At 42.5% G+C, this 23,773-nt stretch overlaps 1 protein-coding gene across 10 annotated transcripts in view; it reads left to right on the top strand.

The window, feature by feature from the left end:
- Positions 1-23,773, top strand: part of DMD (dystrophin) — a 4,177,531-nt gene that overhangs the window by 3,461,211 nt on the left and 692,547 nt on the right. For all 10 annotated transcript variants that reach the window (XM_075336500.1, XM_075336497.1, XM_075336505.1 and 7 more), the window contains one exon: positions 1,067-1,213. In XM_075336500.1, coding sequence (XP_075192615.1) covers positions 1,067-1,213 — 147 coding nt within the window. The remainder of the gene's footprint in view (positions 1-1,066; positions 1,214-23,773) is intronic.

The following is a 23,773-nucleotide window of genomic DNA, read 5'->3' as shown; positions in this document are numbered from 1 at the left end:
GGCAACTTGTTACAACCAGAATACCACTTTAAAAAAATAGAAACAGATTGCTGGCGCTGCACTCACATCTCCCACAGTGTTCATCATCATGGGTCAAGTTCGTCTTCAGAAGGCAGTGATGCAAGAAATGGTAGTAGGTAACTGTGGTGCTGCCCCTGGTGATATCCTCTTCCAGGAAGGGCAATGAATGCTTTGGGGAGTGACTGCAGCTCCAGCCTCCTGTGACATCACGTTTAAGTCTTCTCTCAAACTAAACATCACAGTAAGTACATTAAAAAATGCATTGCAAATGTGATTATGGTGTAAAGACAGATATTTAGAAAGAACATTTTAGGTGTCGGACCACCCCTTTAAATAATCATTAATTACATATTATCTGTCACTTTTTCTTTCCTGTACTGATCACTCACTCTCAAAAATTGATTCAATCTGTCTGCAATCTACGAAGAGCACTGATACTCCTGAGCCAAAAAAGAAAAATATATATGGGAACAATGTGTGAGGATCTATAATGAAATAATCAGCAAAAAGATATATAAACAGATCTGTGGATTATGTAACATAAAATTATACCAATAAATAAAATGATTACCTCTACACAAAAAATGCTCGGCAAAACAATGTGCATAAAAAAAATTATTTATAAATATGTAAATATAAATACACATGGTACACATACAATTAAGCACCATTGATCCAGTGGAAATGGCAAAAATTATACAGTAACACCATATATTTGGATATGCCAATAAAATATGGAAATCTACATAAGTTAAAATGTTTCAATGTTATTGTCAACTAATTGTAATAAATCATGCAGCCTTGATTGGATATACAAAAGTGCAAATATAAAATAATGCTCTGGTGCATAAATAAATTGTGTCTGGTAATGCAGCTGCACACAAATCTTTTATTTTTGATCCATATGCAGATAGCACAGGGGCTTTGTGAAAGGTAGAAATAAACATATTAAAGGCAGGATAGGATTGCTTCCAGGTAATATTACATGTGTAAATATGAAATTTCCTTCTTAATAATACCATTTACATTGTCTTTTTTTTGGTAGGCCTTCAGAGCAGAAATTGCACCGATAAAAAATAACGTAAACCAAGTGAATGATCTTGCACATCAGTTCAACGCAACCAATATCCAGTTATCTCCTTATAATGTCAGCCGACTGGAGGAGCTAAACACAAGATGGAAGCTTCTACAGGTAAAGTGCTTTCTTCTTTCTTACATTGTGTGTAGGTATGTCAGTGTGTAGACAAACTGCATCGGGTGAAGGTTCTTGTGAGCACTGTAGAAGTTGTTTTCTAAGGAATTGTAGTGTATAAATGGTAATCTGATTTGTTAGGTTTTATAGAAAGCAAATTGCTCCAATGGAAGTCATTTAAGAGTCAACCAGTTGTGCATGTGGTCCATAGATGTGCATATGTGTGCACAATGTGGTATGGAAAATCTTAAATATCGTAACAAATGACACCTTGGTTGGTTGGCTGGTTAAAAATGTGGATAAACAAAAATATTCTATATCACTAAGTATTATCTCTGGAATTAGCACTATGATTATACTGTTCAATTTACAACTGCAATGATTGCCTAAAGTTTTCAGGTTATGTTTAAAGGGTTGTCCAAGATTTTCATTTCACTTAAAGGGAACCTGTCAGCTGATACATGCTGGCCACACCATGGGCAGCCCGAGTCAGGCATTGGCTGTATGATCAAAGTCAGGCATGTTTCGCTTTAATAGATGCCGGGGTCCTGTCAGTCACTATCACTCACTATCAGCAGGCGGGGAGAAGCTGTCGGGGATTTGTCTGTAATACTAGTGCACAACGCGGCCCAAAATGTATCAGCTGTAAATCTTTCTCTTCTCCATAACTGCCTTCTGACTGGTATGAAAGGTACAATATAGAGAAAAGATATTCCTTAATTGTAATTAAAAATGAGTCATACAAGTATTTACTGAAACAGACATGTCAGGGCAGACATATTACCATATTATTATTCTATTAACAGCAGTGATGAGTGAATACTAACTAGAAGAGTCCGGATTGTTCGTAACAAATCCCAAAGTACTATTCCAGTATTCATCACGAATAACAAACCTAATGCAATTCATGGGGAACCCAAGCATTTTTCATGAAGATTTCCCAGTTCCCCATTGACTTGCATTAGGTTCGTAATTAATAATGAATACCGGAATATTAGTTTGGAATTTGTTACAAATAGGGATGATCGAATATCACAAATATTCGGTAATATTCGGCTTCACAAATATCCGATGAATAGGTTGCCGCTATGCGAATATTCGATGCACAATGTAAGTCCATGGGAAGCCCGAATAGTTGCTATTCGGCAACTATTCGGGTTTCTCATAGACTTACATCGCGCATCGAATATTCGCAAATAGTCGAATAGCGGCGACCTATTCGGCGAATATGGGCGTTGCCGAACATTTGAGGTATTCGATCATCCCTAGTTACGAACAATCTGGACTCAAATAGTTACTATTCACCCATCACTAGTTAACAGTATTTGGAGATATAATTTAAAGCAACCACATGGTCCATAGACAGCAATAGACAGGCTCTCGGGTCATAGTGTGGGGAAGGGTAGTTTGAGCAGAGACCTGTATGCTTGTGTTATCTATCTACTGTACTTGTATATATAGAGTTGTCATCCTTAATGGATATCCTGTCTGTGCTGATAATGAGATGACTGCTAAAAAGTGATTGCTACAGAAAAGTATCATGATAACTTTAAGCTTAGTGGTCATTATAAAAATTGCAAGATTATTGGATTTTATATCCACATTGACATTGTATATATATATATATATATACTGTATATATACAATGTCAATGTGGATATAAAATCCAATAATCTCGGAATTTTCATAATATATGTATATATACATATATATATATATATATATATATATATATATATATATATATATATATATATATATATATATATATATATATATATATACAGTACAGGCCAAAGGTTTGGACACATCTTCTCATTCGAAGAGTTTTCTTTATTTTCATGACTCTAAAAATTGTAGATTCTCATTGAAGACATCGAAACTATGAATGAAAACATGTGGAATGAAATACTTAAAAAAGTGTGAAACAACTGAAAATATGTCTTATATTCTAGGTTCTTCAAAGTAGCCACCTTTTGCTTTGATTACTGCTTTGCACACTCTTGGCATTCTCTTGATGAGCTTCAAGAGGTAGTCACCGGAAATGGTTTTCCAACAGTTTTGAAGGAGTTCCCAGAGATGCTTAGCACTTGCTGGCCCTTTTGCCATCACTCTGCAGTCCAGCTCACTCCAAACCATCTCGATTGGGTTCAGGTCTGGTGACTGTGGAGGCCATGTCATCTGGCGTAGCATCCCATCAATCTACTTCTTAGTCAAATAGCCCTTACACAGCCTGGAGGTGTGTTTGGGGTCATTGTCCTGTTAAAAATAAATGATGGTCCAACTAAACGCAAACCGGATGGAATAGCACACTGCTGCTTGATGCTGTGGTAGCCATGATGGTTTAGTATGCCTTCAATTTTGAATAAATCCCCAACACTGTCAGCAGCAAAGCACCCCCACACCATCACACCTCCTCCTCCATGCTTCACGGTGGGAACAAGGCATGTAGAGTCCATCCGTTCACCTTTTCTACAAAGACATGGTGGTTGGATCCAAAGATCTCAAATTTGGACTCATCAGACCAAAGCACAGATTTCCACTGGTCTAATGTCCATTCCTTCTGTTCTTTAGCCCAAACAAGTCTCTTCTGCTTGTTGCCTTCCTTATCAGTGGTTTCCTAGCAGCTATTTTACCATGAAGGCCTGCTGCACAAAGTCTCTTAATAGTTGTTCTAGAGTTGAGAAAGTGTGTCCAAACGTTTGGTCTGTACTGTATGTGTGTGACGCCCTAGCAGCAGTCGGACTGCTCGGCAGACACTTTGATGAAAAACAAAAAGGTTTTTTACGGGGGAGAATATTTGTGACGCCACCTGCGGTGTGCGGTAATAAGGAATACCGCCGCTGCTGTATGGGAGTGCCGGGGCTGATGGTGTTGGGGCAGCCTGGTGGTGATTCCCTCCGCAGGTAGGGGCCCCGGGACTCAGGGTAGGGAATAGGTAGGAACAGCCTATATTGATATAGGGCCGGCAGGGCGCTGGGGAGCCAGGGTACTCACTCAGGTGTGATGACGCATTCAGTGGACACAGACTCTGAGGTAAACAAAGTCTCTTGGTACTGCTGCACTCGGTGACTGCACGTGCGGTGGTCCCTTTCAGTGATTCTGTGGTGGACTGGAGCCTTCCTCCATACACTGTATACTGTGTGTGTCCCTGGCCCCGTTGGCTTGAAACCTTCGGGTCCCGTCCCTCTTTTTAATTGGGACCTGCTCTTAGCAGCTGGCACGTGGGATTTTCTGTGACTGCTCTGTGTGGGAAGTCCTATCCCTCCGCTGTGCTGACGCCGCTAATCTCTGAGCCGTCAAGTACAGGCCACTGTCTGCGACCCAGCCAGGCTCTCCTCAGGGAGCTCTTAATCCCCAGGTCCTCTCTCTTTTTCAGTTACTACCAACTGTCCAACTGACTCCTCCCACCAGCCTGTCTGACTCATAGGTGGGCGGTTCCTTTCCCAGCGGGAACCACGCCCCTGGTGTGCCTGACAAGTGTAGTGTTTGGGTGACTAGGATTTGTGCTGTTAGTACAGAATCACTGTTGCGGACCCCGGAACCAAGGAGGGTGGGCCCTGCACCAAGGATAGAGAATAGTGCAGTTCCCTGTGACACCCTGGCTAGTCCAGGGGCGTCACATTCCCCCTTGGTTAAACGTAGCTCGTCCCCGAGCTACAGTGCACCCAGAGTGTTTATTTTTATCTGCAAAAAGTGAACATTTTAATAAGAAAAACATATCTATCCATCCCACGCAGGGGAGGCACTTGAACCCAACGTTTCGCTTTCCCAATCCTTCATCCCACCCCCAAAGTTCCAAAAGGAGGCAAGCCACCGCTCCTGTTGGTGGCCAGACCTGGGCCATATGTCTCCCAGGTCTCTCCTCCACCTGTGTCTTCTCCTGTAGGTGGAGATGCAGTCCGTGGCTATGAATGGGAAATAACCATTTACAATAGCACCAGTTCGTGCTGGCTACCACCAGTCCTGTAGCCAAAGGTCCATTTTCAATAAAACTTATCATTGGTCGTCAATCAGGTCATGAATCCAGGTAATTAAAACAAAATCAACATTCTTCTTATCAACACTCTATATCAACATGTCTTACATGACTATCTTTAGCATGGAAAATAGTAGAATTAAAAGCATGGAAAATACTAAACATTTTTAAATTTACTCTATATTTAGACTATTTACATTAGGGTAGAGTAGCCGGGTTCCGCTACCATTCCTCATCTCTGAACCTATGTGGGGGCTGACCAAAGTTCACACGGGTGGACCTTCTCAGCTCCTGGCTTCCCTCTAACCCTTGTACTGTGGTGTTTGCTACTACCTGTTCCCCACTACTGGTGCTAGGTGTTGTAGGTGGTAATCTACGTGTTCGTGGTGCTGGTATGGGTACTTCTCTAGGTGCAATGATTTCAGGCCTCCTTGGTTCTGGTTCTTCCGCGGGTTGCGGGAATGTGAGTACAGGCACAATCACTGCTCCATTGTACATAGGCCAATCTTCCGGGAAGTCACCTAGGATGGTGTGGATCACTCTCTTCTTTTTCTCAGTCACTTGAGGTTGGGGCTGTTCTTCCTTCTGGATGTTCAGGGGTTCAGGGCACTTTTTCAAGTGGTCACGGGAAATTACAGCTGTGGTTCTTCCTTGGTCCTTGCTGACAAGACAGGTCTTCTGGTTGTTGAAATTGGAAGGCTGGACCACATATGGCTCTCTTTCCCACTGGTCGTCCAGTTTATGCATCTTTCTTTTTCTTTTTAAGACCACTTCTCCTGGTGAAAATGGAGGGGCTTGGGCTTGCTTGTTAAAGCTTCTTTCTTGCTTTTCCCTACTTTGGTCCAGATTCTCCTCGACATACTCTTGAATTTGCCTATATTGAGCTCTACGCTTGGTATCCCAATCTGCATTTGGGGAATAAACTTCAGGCATCTCAACTTCCATCTCCAGATCCACTGGCAGTCTCCCAGGTCTAGCCCTCATGAGATAAGCGGGTGTGCATTTAGTGGAACTCACAGGAATACTATTGTACATGTCCACAAGATCTGGCAATTTTTCAGGCCACTCGTTCCGCTCCTCAAGGCGTAGAGTTTTCAGCAGGTTGATGACTACATAGTTCATCTTCTCACACATCCCATTTGTTTGTGCGTGGTAGGGGGCAGTGCGTATCTTCTTACACCCATACAATTTACAAAATTCCTGGAAGATTTCTGCTTCAAAAGCGGGACCTTGATCTGTTAGGACGTGATCTGGGTAACCGTGGGGTCTGCAGAAATGTGCCTGGAAAGCCTTCGCCGCAGTGCTGGCAGTTAGATCTTTGACAGGTACCACCACCAGGAATCTTGAATAGTGATCTACTATGGTGAGTGCATAGGTGTACCCATTCCTGCTTGGTGTGAGCTTGACGTGGTCTAAGGCAACGAGTTCTAGAGGCTGGGTAGTTACTATTGGTTGCAATGGCGCTCGCTGACTGGTGCTATCTTTTCTCCTTAATGTACATGGACCACAGTTCCTGCACCAAGCTTCTATGGTATCTCTCATCCCAGTCCAATAAAAGCGACTTCTCAGCAACATTTCCAACTTCTTCCAACCAAAGTGCCCAGCTCTATCATGATAGGCCTCCAACACCACTGGTGCATATGCTGTGGGTATTACTATCTGGCATATTCTCTCATGCGTTTTTAGATTAATGAGACTTCTGCACAACTTGCCTCCATGGAAACACAGACGACTTCTTTCTTTCCACAATTTCTTAGCTTCTTCTGGAGCATCTGGTTCAAGGTGTGAATCAGCCTCGGATATCAATGCCTTTATCAATCTGATTGCAGGGTCATTATCTTGGGCTTCTTGCCAACCATGGTGGGGCAATGGGTTGAAGGTCGCCTCTTGCTGATCACTATAATATCGGGGTTTCACTCTATCAGTAGGGCGATGGAAAGCAGGTATCTCAATCTCCTCCAGGTCATCTTCATGCCTCCCATCATCACACAACTGGGGCATCCTGGACAACGCATCAGCGTTAGCGTTCTTGCGACCAGCCCTGTACTTTATAGTGAAATCGTAATTTGCCAGTCGTGCTACCCACCGCTGCTCCAAAGCTCCAAGCTTCGCCGTGTCCAGGTGTGTCAACGGGTTATTGTCTGTATATACGGTGAATTTTGCAGAAGCCAGGTAATGCTTAAACTTCTCTGTCACTGCCCAAACAAGTGCTAAGAACTCCAGCTTGAAAGAACTATAGTTCTCAGGATTTCTTTCTGTTGGACGGAGTTTCCTGCTGGCGTATGCAATCACCTTTTCCTTGCCATCCTGTACCTGGGATAGAACAGCTCCCAGCCCCACGTTGCTGGCATCAGTGTACAGCACAAATGGGAGGTTATAGTCAGGATATGCCAGAATCTCATCTCCTGTCAAAGCTGACTTCATCCACTTGAAGGACTTCTCCTGCTCCTCACCCCATGTGAATGGAGAGCCAGAAGTCTTGCCGTGCTTTCTTTGTCCGACTAGGAGATCTTGTAAGGGGGATGCCATCTTGGTATAGCCTTTCACGAACCTCCGGTAGTACCCCATCAATCCCAGGAATTGGCGCACCTCTTTGATGTTCTGAGGCCTGGGCCAGTTCTGGATAGCTGTGATTTTCTCAGGGTCCGGAGCCACACCTTCGGCACTTACCACATGCCCCAGGTATTGGACTTTGGGCTTCAGCAGGTGACATTTGGAGGGTTTTAGTTTCATCCCGTACCTGGAAAGGGCTTCAAATACTTCTGCCAGATGTCCCAGATGCTCCTCATAGGTCTTGGAATATACAATTACGTCGTCCAGGTACAGCAGGACAGTCTCGAAGTTGCAATGACCTAAACAGCTCTCCATGAGTCGTTGAAACGTACCAGGTGCATTGCACAGCCCGAATGGCATGCTGTTAAATTCACATAATCCCATCGGGGTGGCAAAGGCGGTCTTCTCGCGATCCTCCTCAGCAACGGACACTTGCCAATAACCACTAGTGAGGTCAAGGGTAGAGAAGTAATTTGCAGATCTTAATGCAGTCAAGGACTCTTCAATTCTGGGCAGTGGATAGGCATCCTTATGTGTGATGTTGTTAATTCTCCTATAGTCCACGCACATCCTCATAGTGCCGTCTTTCTTCTTCACTAGGACTAGCGGGGCTGCCCAGGGGCTGCAACTATCACGGATGACCCCAGCCTCCTTCATACTTCTCAGCATGTCTTTGGCACACTGGTAGTGAGCAGGTGGTATGGGCCTATACCTTTCCTTTATAGGTGGATGAATGCCTGTGGGTATATGATGCTGAACCCCTTTCACCCTCCCAAAGTCTAATGGGTGTTTACTAAACACTTGCTCATACTCCTGAACCACCCTGTAGACCCCTTGTTTTTGATGTAGTGGAGTGGAGTCAGTACCTACATGTAACTCTTGACACCACTGTTCTTGCTGAATCTGGGAACTGTCTGTGGCTGACTGATCTGGTGTGGCTGAGGACTTTACTGTCTGGATGAAATTCTCACTCACAGTGTACAATTTGGCTATGGTAGCATACCTGGGCAGTCTAACCTCTTCCTCCCCGCAATTCAACACTCGCACGGGCACTCTCCCCTTACGGACATCGACTACCCCTCTGGCTGTCAGTACTGTAGACCAGTGCTCTGAAGGTAGGGCCTCTACCACTGCCTGGTAATTCTGTCCACGGGAGCCTACAGCTGCCCTGCACCATATCATCATCTCACTCCGTGGGGGCACTACCACAGGAGCTGCATCCATTACCCGTACACCGCCAATTTCCCCACCAGACAAATTTACCTGTTGCCTCTGCTGGAGGTCTCGAATCTCTCTTTGCAGGACCCTCTGGCGTCCCGTTCCTGCAGTTTCAGAGAGCTGTTGGAGAAGAAACAATACTTCCCCCATACAATTCTCAATAACATTAGTCCCCAAAATCATCTTAGGGTTCCGGTCACTAGGGTCATTCTGCACTACTATGAGTCCTTGGCGTGCTAACTCCACCCTGCCCACCTTGATGGTTACCTCCTTGAACCCGAGTTGTGTTACTGGTAAACCATTTACAGCATAAATGGTGAGGTCATTGTCCGGTGGGGCGAGTTCCTCAGTTGACCAGAATTTGGTATACAGTACTTGGGGTATAGTTGTTACCTGGGAGCCGGTATCAAGAAGTGCTGAAGTCGGAATCCCATCCAAGGTGATGGAAACGATGGTCCTTCCTCCAACATACCGCTCCCGCCAGTCTGCTGGGCCTTGTTGATTTAGTCCTGGGGAGTGGCCCTTGGCCCCAGGGGTGGCCCGTTTAAAGGACAATAACGGGCGTAGTGACCAGTCTTGTTGCACCTATAACAAACAAGGTTTTCATACCGGTCACGGTTCCTTCCTCTGTATGTCGAGGTCCTCACTCTCATCCAAGGGACGTCATCTGGGCAGTTAGCAAGCTGGATCTTCTCCGCCGGCTTGGTCTTGGGCTTGAGCTGCATTGCCTCTAGGATCCTTGCAACATCACTGCTCAGCTGCTGCACCTGTAAAGACAAATCACTGGTATCGCCTGCAGGCGCTGCTGGGGTCTTTGGCTCTGGCAGTGCTCTAACAGGAGGTGGCACATGTAGAGGAGAAGTGCCGGCTTGCCAGGACGTAGCAGGAGAATCAGTTGGCTCTGGGGTTTGCAAAGCCTTGATGGCTCGGTCTTTTAAAACAGCAAAGTCCATTGCAGGATATTCCAGAGTCCACAGCCGTAGCTGCTTGCGGTCCTCCACTGACCCCAGGCCTTGCAGAAACTGTTCAACAAGCACCTTGTTTCCTTCAGCTTCACTGATGGGAATGGTTAGTTTGAGAGTCCGTAGCGCTGATTGCAGCCTCAGAGCATAGTCTCTAATGCTTTCTTGTGGGCGCTGCTTGCAGTTGTAAAACTTTATCCGGAGTTCTGCCTCAGTGCGGTTTTCAAAGGAAAGTCGCAGACGTTCAAAAATGGCAGTTACTGAGGCCCGGTCCTGATCTGTCCAGGTCTCCGCCTCCAGCTCTGCGGCGCCTGATAACTGGCCGAGTAGTACAGACGCTTGCTGCCGGTCATTCATCTCAAACATATCCAGGAGTGTGCGGATTTTTCTTTTGAATCCTTGCAGAGTGTCAGGGGAACCATCATATTGTGGTAGCCAGGTAGCGCCTGGCACATACGGTAAAGTCATTGGCATTATCTGCGCGGTCGCTCGTGCGTCCATGTCACCTTGATCTTGAGGGGGAACTGCCGCTGCGCTCGCTTCACCCGGCGCCGACATCTTTCTATGCCCCCTTGGTTTTCAGCAGCAAGATGGCGGCAACTGAATTTTTTTTTTTTTTTATTCACTTTGGGCTCAACAGTTTTGGAGAAGGCGCACGTCACCCAGGTTAGTGGGTCCAGTCCAATCCTGTTCGTGACGCCAAAAATCAATGTGTGACGCCCTAGCAGCAGTCGGACTGCTCGGCAGACACTTTGATGAAAAACAAAAAGGTTTTTTACGGGGGAGAATATTTGTGACGCCACCTGCGGTGTGCGGTAATAAGGAATACCGCCGCTGCTGTATGGGAGTGCCGGGGCTGATGGTGTTGGGGCAGCCTGGTGGTGATTCCCTCCGCAGGTAGGGGCCCCGGGACTCAGGGTAGGGAATAGGTAGGAACAGCCTATATTGATATAGGGCCGGCAGGGCGCTGGGGAGCCAGGGTACTCACTCAGGTGTGATGACGCATTCAGTGGACACAGACTCTGAGGTAAACAAAGTCTCTTGGTACTGCTGCACTCGGTGACTGCACGTGCGGTGGTCCCTTTCAGTGATTCTGTGGTGGACTGGAGCCTTCCTCCATACACTGTATACTGTGTGTGTCCCTGGCCCCGTTGGCTTGAAACCTTCGGGTCCCGTCCCTCTTTTTAATTGGGACCTGCTCTTAGCAGCTGGCACGTGGGATTTTCTGTGACTGCTCTGTGTGGGAAGTCCTATCCCTCCGCTGTGCTGACGCCGCTAATCTCTGAGCCGTCAAGTACAGGCCACTGTCTGCGACCCAGCCAGGCTCTCCTCAGGGAGCTCTTAATCCCCAGGTCCTCTCTCTTTTTCAGTTACTACCAACTGTCCAACTGACTCCTCCCACCAGCCTGTCTGACTCATAGGTGGGCGGTTCCTTTCCCAGCTGGAACCACGCCCCTGGTGTGCCTGACAAGTGTAGTGTTTGGGTGACTAGGATTTGTGCTGTTAGTACAGAATCACTGTTGCGGACCCCGGAACCAAGGAGGGTGGGCCCTGCACCAAGGATAGAGAATAGTGCAGTTCCCTGTGACACCCTGGCTAGTCCAGGGGCGTCACATGTACAGTTAGGTCCAGAAATATTTGGACAGTGACACAATTTTCGCGAGTTGGGCTCTGCATGCCACCACATTGGATTTGAAATGAAATCTCTACAACAGAATTCAAGTGCAGATTGTAACGTTTAATTTGAAGGTTTGAACAAAAATATCTGATAGAAATTGTAGGAATTGTACACATTTCTTTACAAACACTCCACATTTTAGGAGGTCAAAAGTAATTGGACAAATAAACCAAACCCAAACAAAATATTTTTATTTTCAATATTTTGTTGCGAATCCTTTGGAAACAATCACTGCCTTAAGTCTGGAACCCATGGACATCACCAAACGCTGGGTTTCCTCCTTCTTAATGCTTTGCCAGGCCTTTACAGCCGCAGCCTTCAGGTCTTGCTTGTTTGTGGGTCTTTCCGTCTTAAGTCTGGATTTGAGCAAGTGAAATGCATGCTCAATTGGGTTAAGATCTGGTGATTGACTTGGCCATTGCAGAATGTTCCACTTTTTTGCACTCATGAACTCCTGGGTAGCTTTGGCTGTATGCTTGGGGTCATTGTCCATCTGTACTATGAAGCGCCGTCCGATCAACTTTGCGGCATTTGGCTGAATCTGGGCTGAAAGTATATCCCAGTATGCGGCGATCATCCACCACTGTTGTCATCCGTGGACGCCCAGGCCTTTTTGAGTTCCCAAGCTCACCAGTCAATTCCTTTTTTCTCAGAATGTACCCGACTGTTGATTTTGTCCCTTGTCCAATTACTTTTGTTCCCTTGAAAAAGAGGAGGCTATGCATTACAGACCTATGATTCCTAAACCCTTTCTCCGATTTAGATATGAAAACTCTCATATTGCAGCTGGGAGTGTGCACTTTCAGCCCATATTATATATATAATTGTATTTCTGAACATGTTTTTGTAAACAGCTAAAATAACAAAACTTGTGTCACTGTCCAAATATTTCTGGACCTAACTGTATATATATATATATATTATTATTATTATTAATTATTATTATTATTATTTATTATTATAGCGCCATTTATTCCATGGCGCTTTACAAGTGAAAGAGGGTATATGTACACGTACGTAGAGCAAATGTATATATATATGTTTACCATAAAATATTGATTTCATCAGTAGGTTACTTTCACATATATGCCTTTTAGCTGTCTTTTCAACATTTCTGCCTGATAAGTTTTCCCCAGCATGTAATAAAATATGTGCACTGAGGGTTTTGTAACTTACAGTCAGTGTAGCAAACTGTGACTTGTTACTTCAGGTACAAAGAGTGAGAATATCCTGTCATTGTAATTCTTTTCTCTCCCATATGAAGTTGACCATGGGATTCCTGACATTTTATGTTTTAAACATATACGCTTAACTGTGTTTTTATGTAGCCCAGAAAAGCTCAGGCAGAAAAAATACCACCACATAGTTATAGACAGAGCAGCTTTTATTCATGAGTGGGCTCAGTGCATATATTAACATAATAGGACCCTGTACTTTTTCAATACACAATAGGCTCTTTTATTAAAAAAAAAAGACAATTGTATTAAGACAGACGTGATATTCCTATTGTTTCTTTATACTGATTGGGTTTCTTGGCAGTTTCTTAAAATCAAAAGCTATATCACATTGTTCAAGTTTACCTTTAGAACCTGGATTTCAGCAAGAGTCAAAGCATTACTTTTATCCAAGTTTCCCATGTTCTATAGATTGCCTTATTCTAAGAACTTGTACAAAGGGTATTTTTTCTTAAGAATGAGAAGCCTATTTCCAGAGCACCAGAGTAAAGTTAAGTGTGTGATATCTCTCCCTACTTCTAAGTTATATTACTGCTTGTGACATTTTAAAAAATGTTTAAGTATTTAGGAACAAGCATAAATTATTACATGAATTTTGATTCTACTTGTATAACATAACACGTAGAATAGGATATTATTTAATAAAAGGTACTAGATAGGGGGCAAAACCACGATGTGCAAACTCACATTATTAAGTTTGATTTAGGACTGATAAGCATTATCTTTAATCCAAAAAGCAAATCAGCTTGCAAATAATCCACTTCCCAATCTTGTCAAATATTCACTGTAAAAGCCAACCAATATATTCCACTTGTCCTTGACTGACGGTCTCTCTTCTGAGCACCATACACTATGTGTCCCCATTCAAGTGCATGGAATGGTCTCACTGATCGCATTGATATACTTCAAAAATAAAAACATAGAAAATCGTGGGGATGGGTTCATCAATAAAATATCCCATTAACCTTGCAAAAGAGCATAAAATAAAGTGTGTATATATATATATATACTAGCTGTACTACCCAGCTTCGCCCGGGTTAATAACTGCTATTAACAAAATAGAATGTATTAACAAAAATGTATTCTGCACACAAAAAACACAAAATAAATAGATAGAAATGTAATTATTAAAAGGCAAAAACTAAGCTAATAGAAGCATTTCACAACATATATTTCATCACCACAGATATTCCACACAGATTTAACTAAATTGGCCAAGTAATGTGCTCCGTCTGTCTCTTTCCAGATCTGTCTCTTTCCCCGTCTGTCTCTTTCCCCGTCTGTCTGTCTGCCTCTTTCCAGGTCTGCCTCTTTCCAGATCTGCCTCTTTCCTCATCTGCCTCTTTCCTCATCTGCCTCTTTCCTCGTCTGCCTGTTTCCTCATCTGCCTGTTTCCTCGTCTGCCTGTTTCCTTGTCTGCCTCTTTCCCCATCTGCCTCTTTCCCCGTCTGCCTCTTTCCCCGTCTGCCTCTTTCCCCGTCTGCCTCTTTCCCCGTCTGTCTCTGTATGTCTCTTTCCCCTTCTGTTTCTTTCCCAGTCTGTCTCTTTCCCTGTCTGTCTCTGTCTGTCTCTTTCTTTGTCTGTCTCTATCTCTCTGTTTCTTTCCCCATCTGTCTCTTTCCAGGTCTGTCTCTTTCCCAGGACTGTCTCTTTACCTGTCTGTCTCCCCATCTCTATCTGTGTCTTTTCCAGTCTGTTTTTTTCCCTGTCTGCCTGTCTTTGTCTGTCCCTATTTCTCTGTCCCGTCTGTCTCAATCAAGGTCTGTGTCTTTCCCCATCTATCTTTTTCTCATTGGCTGTCTCCTCCTTCTCTGTCTGCCTGTCTCTGTCCCTGTCTGCATGTCTGTCTGTCTCTTTCCCTATCTGTCTCTTTCCAGGTCTGTCTCTTTCCCCGTCTGTCTCTGTCTGTCTTTTTCACCGTCTGTCTCTGTCTGTCTCTTTCACCGTTTGTCTCTGTCTGTCTCTTTCCCTGTCTGTCTCTATCTCTCTGTCTCTCTCTCTGTCTGTCTCTCTCTGTCTCTCTCTATCTGTCTCCCCACCGACATCTTATTACCTCGCATATAAGCTTCTTATACTATGAATGTCTTTTGTTCCTATAGCAACCACTCACAGCTCCTACTAATAACCTGTAGTTCCAGGCTCCATTTACTTTAATGAAGGCATGTTTTTTGGAGAGTAACTGTAAAGCGCGGGGTTAGATTTTCCTGTCAAAACATAGTCTACGACGTTCCCTGGGTCACATGAGGTGTCTGTGCAAAATTTTGTGTTTGTAAATGCGACTGTGCGGATACACTTTTCGTTTCACTTTTTCCCCATTATGTAGATAGGGGAAAAATTGATTGGTAAATTGGAACGCGCGTGGTTAAAATTTCGACTCACAACATAGCTTATGATGCTCTTGGGGTCCAGACGTGTGAGTGTGCAAAATTTTGTGGCTGTAGCTGCGACGGTGCAGATGCCAATCCCGGACATACACACACACACACATACATACATACATACATACATACATACATACATACATACACACATTCAACTTTATATATTAGATATATACATTGCTCAAAAAAATTAAAGGCACACTTAAACAACAAAATGGTATTTTAGTGTTCCCTTAATTTTTTTGAGCACATTATACACATAGTAAGTTGGTCACTGGTAAAATCCTAGAAAGGAGATATGTTTAATTGAGGATGTTAGCCTCAGTAATGTGAACTTGGAAGCATGCTCCAATGTGTTATATGTTGAAACAGTTAATCGGCGATGATAGGGGCTGGCTTTTTGAACAGCTAAAGAGTTTTGTGGAATGGCTGCTCACATATCTCCACTCTAGTGTGTTGTCCTGGAGTTAAAATAAAGGTCTCTGGACTTACTTAGTGTGTGTGTGTGTGTGTGTGTGTGTGTGTGTGTGTGTGTGTGTGTGTGTGTGTGTGTGTGCGTGTGTGTGTGTTCATGTGTGTGTGTGTGTGTGTGTGCGTATTCATGTGTGTGTGTGTGTGTGTGTGCGCGTGCGCGTGCGTGCGTGTGTGTGTGTGTAGGAAGGTAAGCAGACCTCCAGAGGTGGTTCATACTGAAGAAGCTAAAACTTTGTCCTGAGCTGTTGGACCCCACAGTTGTACGGATGGTTAAGAGGTTAAGAGCTGTTTGTTTCCTTTATGCCAGACAGGCTGTGCTAGTTTATTTTATATTAGACCTGGTTTATAAAGTCTTAATAAATCTGTGAAAGATTTAAACAAAAACCATTCCTGTGTCTATCTCGTTAAGTGAGCAATATATACTATATATATATATATATATAATATAAATATAGTCTACCAATATATACTGTACAGACCAAAAGTTTGGACACAACTACTCATTCAAAGAGTTTTCTTTATTTTCATGACTCTGAAAATTGTAGAGTCACATTGAAGGCATCAAAACTATGAATTAACACATGTGGAATGAAATACTTAACAAAAAAGTGTGAAACAACTGAAAATATGTCTTATATTCTAGGTTCTTCAAAGTAGCCACCTTTTGCTTTGATTACTGCTTTGCACACTCTTGGCATTCTCTTGATGAGCTTCAAGAGGTAGTCACCGGAAATGGTCTTCCAACAGTCTTAAAGGAGACTCATGATTGGATACACCTGCCTATGAAGTTCAAAGCTCAATGAGGTTACAAAACCAATTTAGTGCTTTAGTAAGTCAGTAAAAAATAGTTAGGAGTGTTCAAATCAAGAAATTGATAAGGGTGGCCATACTTTTGCACTGGTCAATTTTTGTTTAAATGCAGATTGCACATTTTCTGTTATACAATAAACCCCATTTCAATCCAGAAGTATTACTCAGTCCATAAGTTATTAGATATATGAAACTGAAATAGCTGTTGCAAAACCCCAAATTGTTATAAAGAAAAAATGTTAACATTAATAGGGGTGCCCAAACTGTTTCATTTAACTGTATATATATATATATATATATATATATATATATACAGTCAGGGCCAGAAATATTTGGACAGTGACACAAGTTTTGTTATTTTAGCTGTTTACAAAAACATGTTCAGAAATACAATTATATATATAATATGGGCTGAAAGTGCACACTCCCAGCTGCAATATGAGAGTTTTCCTATCTAAATCGGAGAAAGGGTTTAGGAATCATAGGTCTGTAATGCATAGCCTCCTCTTTTTCATGGGAACAAAAGTAATTGGACAAGGGACTCTAAGAGCTGCAATTAACTCTGAAGGCGTCTCCCTCGTTAACCTGTAAACAATGAAGTAGTTAAAAGGTCTGGGGTTGATTACAGGTGTGTGGTTTTGCATTTGGAAGCTGTTGCTGTGACCAGACAACATGCGGTCTAAGGAACTCTCAATTGAGGTGAAGCAGAACATCCTGAGGCTGAAAAAAAAGAAAAAATACATCAGAGAGATAGCAGACATGCTTGGAGTAGCAAAATCAACAGTCGGGTACATTCTGAGAAAAAAGGAATTGACTGGTGAGCTTGGGAACTCAAAAAGGCCTGGGCGTCCACGGATGACAACAGTGGTGGATGATCACCGCATACTTTCTTTGGTGAAGAAGAACCCGTTCACAACATCAACTGAAGTCCAGAACACTCTCAGTGAAGTAGGTGTATCTGTCTCTAAGTCAACAGTAAAGAGAAGACTCCATGAAAGTAAATACAAAGGGTTCACATCTAGATGCAAACCATTCATCAATTCCAAAAATAGACAGGCCAGAGTTAAATTTGCTGAAAAACACCTCATGAAGCCAGCTCAGTTCTGGAAAAGTATTCTATGGACAGATGAGACAAAGATCAACATGTACCAGAATGACGGGAAGAAAAAAGTTTGGAGAAGAAAGGGAACGGCACATGATCCAAGGCACACCACATCCTCTGTAAAACATGGTGGAGGCAACGTGATGGCATGGGCATGCATGGCTTTCAATGGCACTGGGTCACTTGTGTTTATTGATGACATAACAGCAGACAAGAGTAGCCGGATGAATTCTGAAGTGTACCGGGATATACTTTCAGCCCAGATTCAGCCAAATGCCGCAAAGTTGATCGGACGGCGCTTCATAGTACAGATGGACAATGACCCCAAGCATGCAGCCAAAGCTACCCAGGAGTTCATGAGTGCAAAAAAGTGGAACATTCTGCAATGGCCAAGTCAATCACCAGATCTTAACCCAATTGAGCATGCATTTCACTTGCTCAAATCCAGACTTAAGACGGAAAGACTCACAAACAAGCAAGACCTGAAGGCTGTGGCTGTAAAGGCCTGGAAAAGCATTAAGAAGGAGGAAACCCAGCGTTTGGTGATGTCCATGGGTTCCAGACTTAAGGCAGTGATTGCCTCCAACGGATTCGCAACAAAATATTGAAAATAAAAATATTTTGTTTGGGTTTGGTTTATTTGTCCAATTACTTTTGACCTCCTAAAATGTGGAGTGTTTGTAACGAAATGTGTACAATTCCTACAATTTCTATCAGATATTTTTGTTCAAACCTTCAAATTAAATGTTACAATCTGCACTTGAATTCTGTTGTAGAGGTTTCATTTCAAATCCAATGTGGTGGCATGCAGAGCCCAACTCGCGAAAATTGTGTCACTGTCCAAATATTTCTGGACCTAACTGTATATATCTTTATATATATATATTTTTATATAGTTAGAAACTCCACAATTGTACACCACCTTTTAGATTGTGTGACCGTGATGAGTTTTTGGTGAGTGTTTGATCCTGCATTTTTTCGCTGCGTCAAAAGTGAAGCAAGTGAAGCATCTTACAGTTCTAGCAAGGTGGATGGAATTTATAGAAATCTTATGCTCACTATGCTTTTTCTTTACTCAACATGTGTCAAATCTACAACATATCAATTTCTGTTGTGGGTATACCTAGTTCTACCAGTAGATTTTCTCAATAAATTTGCATTAGGTCTTTAGGGTGCTTTACACGCTGCGACATCGCTAATGATATATCGTCGGGGTCATGTCGTTAGGGACGCACATCCGGCGCCATTAGCGACATCGCAGCGTGTGACACCAAGAAGCGATGATCAACGATCGCAAAAGCGTCAAAAATCGTTGATCGTTGACACGTCGCTCCTTTTCATAATATCATTGGTGCCACAGGTACGGTGTTGTTCATCGTTCCTGCGGCATCACGCATCGCTATGTGTGACACCGCAGGAATGATGAACATCTCCTTACCTGCGTCCACCGGCAATGAGGAAGGAAGGAGGTGGGTGGTATGTTCTGGTCGCTCATCTCCACCCCTCCTCTGCTATTGGGCAGCCACTTAGTGATGCCGCAGTGATGTCGCTATGATGCCGAATGCACCTCCCCCTTGAAGGAGGGATTGTTCGGCAGTCACAGCGATGTCGCTGAAAAGGTATGTGCGTGTGATGCTGTCGTAGCGATAATGTTCGCTAAGGCATCAATCACCAAATGTCGCACGAACGACGGGGGTAGGTGCTATCGCATACGACATCGCTAGTGATGTCGCAGTGTGTAAAGCACCCTTTTCACACATCAGTATTTTGCATCAGTGTATCATCAGTATTTTTATGCTAAAACTAGGAGTTTCTGCAAAACACAGAACACGTGGCAGTCTTTCAATTATAGTTGTTCTCTGTAAGTTCCACTCCTGGTTTTGGCATCCAAGCACTGATGAAACACTGATGCAAAATACTGACGTGTGAAAGAGGCCTTACAGGGATGTGGAGATAAGCAGGTACAAAAGCACATGCGTTGTTAGTGTGTTTCCTCAGCGGAAACGCACTAAAAACACCTGTAATCTGCACATAAAGTTTTGGCAAAGCCAAATACCAGGAAGTATATAGCAGCTTTACTTAAAAAATGACATACTAAAAAGAAGCAAAAATCTCAGATTTAAAAACGCGATAATAACACAAATAAAAAAAATGCCCTCATAAGCACAAGAAAAATGCACAAGTAACCTAATTTACTTAACAGGGGCAGAAACACTTCAGAAATTCTGCAACACCAAAAGATCACCAATACTCATCGGAACGTAGCCTAAATCAATCAAAGTCACTTTTTTTTCCCCACTAAGTTAATTTAATCTTTAAATGCTGTTTTCTATTTTAACTGTTGTGAGAATTTTATTTTTTCACATATAAAGAAGATGCTGCTCTTAATTGGGATTCATTTACAGACTGGAGATATTTCAGTTATTTTTATAGGTTTGTTTTGCACTAATGATGTTACAATCTATATTACCTTTGCTCTGTTTGTGTTTACTTTATGCCCTGTTGTTTTGTTAAATGAAATGACACAAATTTTCTCTGTGTGGGATCAACCTCCAACACTTTGTATTGCAGACATTACAGTGGCTTATATTAAGTTCACAATAAGTTACATTGTTTAGTTTAACATTTTTGTGAGTTGCACATGGTCTAAAAAAATAAGTTTTTACCTGAACATTAAGGCTATATTTCTTTTAAAGTGATGGCATATTGCTACCAACTTCATGGATACACACCAATCATGGGAAAAAAGCGGTCGTAGTGATAATGTAATGATGTGGACCCTTCACAAAGGCTCTACCAGTCTCCTGCTTTGTAGACTAAGTTCAGCAGAGCTCCATTCAAGTAAATGGGGTGGCTGAAGTTCCCTGTATAGGATGGTAGCAAGGAAAGCTGCTTACAGTGTAAGGGCTCAGTCAGATTGCCATATAAACAAGAGCAAGATCAGAATGCAGGGCACAGACCGGCTGGCAGCTCTCCCTATATTAGTGTGACAGCCGCATAGAAATACGTGAAGCTGTCACACTCGGGTCAGGAGACCAGCTGGTCAATATGTGCACTGCGTTCCAATCTTGCTCAAATTATATGTCTAACTGTGCCCCTAAACTCTAAGTAAACTGCAGAATAGAGACTGCTTCTCCTTTCTCAGGAAGCCATCAGTTTAAAAAATGCAAATATCAGTTTGACATTTTAGACCTGTCAATTCGACAGGCCACAGGTCAGTTTCACTTAATGCAATCATTTTAGAAAATCCTTGCATTCACATGAAATCATTTTGGAGCATCTTTTCATATCCCTCCAGGATATTTTACATAACAAGACAACTTCCTTTATTAGCGTGTGTTCACAAATTTGTTTTTACCCCATTTTTCCTGTGGTTTTTCCGACAAAGTAAATGAGATTTTAGAAATCTCGTACACATGCTGCTTATTTTTCACTTATAGATTTGCAGATGTTAATTCTTTTCTCAGTTGAGCAGCATTTTTCACTAATTGAAATTAGTAGGAAAAAAACATAAAAAACCCATAAAAAATTATACACAAAAAGATGGCAAAATGTGCATATTTTACAAATTTTGTTTCACTGCACTTCTCCAGTATTTTCAGTAGATACTGAATGAGTGCATAAACCCTCAGGCCACATGCACACGATGAGTATTTGGTGAGTTTTTTACCTCAATATTTGTAAGATAAAACCAGGAGTGGGTGATAAATACAGAAGTGGTTACGTGTTTCTATTATACTTTTCCTCTGATTGTTCTACTGCTGTTTTTTTCTTGAACATAGAGATGAGCAACCCCGCACAGTAAAGTTCAGGTTTCGTTCTGAACACAGACTTTACAAAAAAAAAATCAGTGTTTGAGTTTGGAGTTCTGGTGCTTTACGTATGATAACCACTCGATCGAGCCTCAGTGTGTTCGGGTATGCCCAGTGTGAGCTGCTTGCATTGTGTGAATGGCTCACAGCTGAGGTAAAAACAGTGTTATCAAATGCAGTTTATAGAAAAAACTCTGCCCTCCCTCCCGCAGAATTGATCTCTTTATGGCTGGCTGTATGCGGGTGGAGACCGGAACTGCCCAATCAGTGACTTCCAATGGGGTTCAAGCCAAGTCTAGGTCCCTGAACATTATCTAAAGTTCGGCTGAACCCACCTAACCGAACGTCAATCGGTCCACTCATCTCTACTTCCAAATACTGAGGTAAAAATACTTACCAAATACCCAATATGTGGATGTGCCCTAACAGGGTGTTTTTACAGTCTGCCAATACCAGTTCTGATTGTACAAACTGTGGTGTAATGGCACATCACATCTGGTACCATCTAGCTGTCAATTTATTGATACATTTCTAGGAGCGATAATAGAGGAACTGCATAAGGGTATGTGCCTACGTTGCGTTGTGTCCCTGCAGAAATTTCCGCAGCGATTTGAACAGCACATGTGCACTTCAAATCGCTGCAGAAACACTGCATAATGAATGCAGTGAAAAGCCGATTTCATGCGCTCTGGATGCAGCCCCCACCTTAGACAGAGTGGGACCTGCATCCAAAGCACATGGAATAAGTGAAATGCTGCTTTTTAGAACACAGCGATTTGGCAGCATGCAAATCGCTGCGTTCTAAAACGCAACGTGCGCATGGATTATACACAATCTTCATAGATTGTGCTGGGGAAGCATGGCGCATGCAGTTACACTGCAGTGCAATACACAGTGTAACTGCATGCAATACGCACACGTGGGCACAGATTATGCAGTATAAGAAAAGATGCTTCATCATTGCTATATCGAGAAATGCAGTTATTTACAAAAATCTCAGGAAAACATACAGTATATAATTTATGTAACTAAAAAAATTACATTTTATTGTATTTTCGTACCTGAATTATACATTTTGGTTAACTGATAATATATTCTACTGAAGGAGACAATCTATTTATCCTTGATAAGCTCATATACATCATTTTTATTTGATTTATAGAATGGCAATGGCTGGCAAACAATGATACTGAAGGTGACCATTAATGTATAGTGAAATCCTCAGTACACAAAACATTGTTGGTTATAAATGACTTAGTGACCAAATGTAGAACTGGTGGAGGAAGGTTGAACTAGATGGACCTAGGTCTTTTTTCAGCCTAAGTAACAATGTAACTATGTAACTAAAAAAATAATTACTTCTACACCCCTTACTCTTCCTTGATTGACAGCTCTGACTTCAAAGAGCACTGAGCGCCTGTACTTCTTTGAACAGTCATTCTGCCCTAAGGGTATGTGCGCACGTTGCTTTTTACCTGCTTTTTACCTGCTTTTTACCTGCTTTTTTGCTGCTTTTTCTTCTGCGCTGTTTAATGCCAAAATGGATGTGTTCTTCTATTCAAGCAAAGTCTATGGGAATTTGGGTTTCTTGTTCACACTATGTTGTTCAAAATGCTGCCTTTTTGAGGCAGAACTTTGGTCAAAAACTCAGCTTTTCAAAGAAGCAACATGTCAATTGTTTTTGCCATTTGGGTTTTGCACTGCAAAGCTGAGTTTTTGACCAAAGTTCGGCCACAAAAAGGCAGCATTTTGAACAACATAGTGTGAACATGAAACCCAAATTCCCATAGACTTTGCTTGAATAGAAGAACACATCCATTTTGGCATTAAACAGCGCAGAAGAAAAAGCAGCAAAAAAGCAGGTAAAAAGCAGGTAAAAAGCAACGTGCGAACATACCCTAACAGGCAAACTCCCTTTAAATTCCTACATCCAATCTTTCCATTCACATCTTCAATCAGGGAGAGTCAGGCGGACCCGATACATAATAGATCAACAACTGATCCTGATAAAATCAACAGACTTGGCCATGTATTACATGTAGAAGACATTTCAAAGGCAAATAGGACAAATAACAGCTACATCCCAAATAACCTAGATCTCTGAGAGCAGTCAGAGTCCATACATAAAAGTAGATACTGGAAGAAAAGAGACTAAAGGATAAGTTAATATCTGACCATTAGGCAATTAGGGCAGTAAAATATCCTGCCAAGTGTAGAGCTAACACCGCAACATAGCTAGCATTTTCAATTCCTCTGTACATTTTGGGGTTTTTGAAGACAAAGCTTTTTTCATTGTCACATAGTTAGAGATGAACGAACCAGTGGAAATTTGGATTGGTGAGTTCAGCCGGACTTT

Source organism: Anomaloglossus baeobatrachus, chromosome 2 (assembly GCF_048569485.1).
Source record: "Anomaloglossus baeobatrachus isolate aAnoBae1 chromosome 2, aAnoBae1.hap1, whole genome shotgun sequence".
NCBI classification, from domain to species: Eukaryota; Metazoa; Chordata; class Amphibia; order Anura; family Aromobatidae; genus Anomaloglossus; species Anomaloglossus baeobatrachus.
This window is presented reverse-complemented; position numbering and strand designations above follow the sequence as displayed.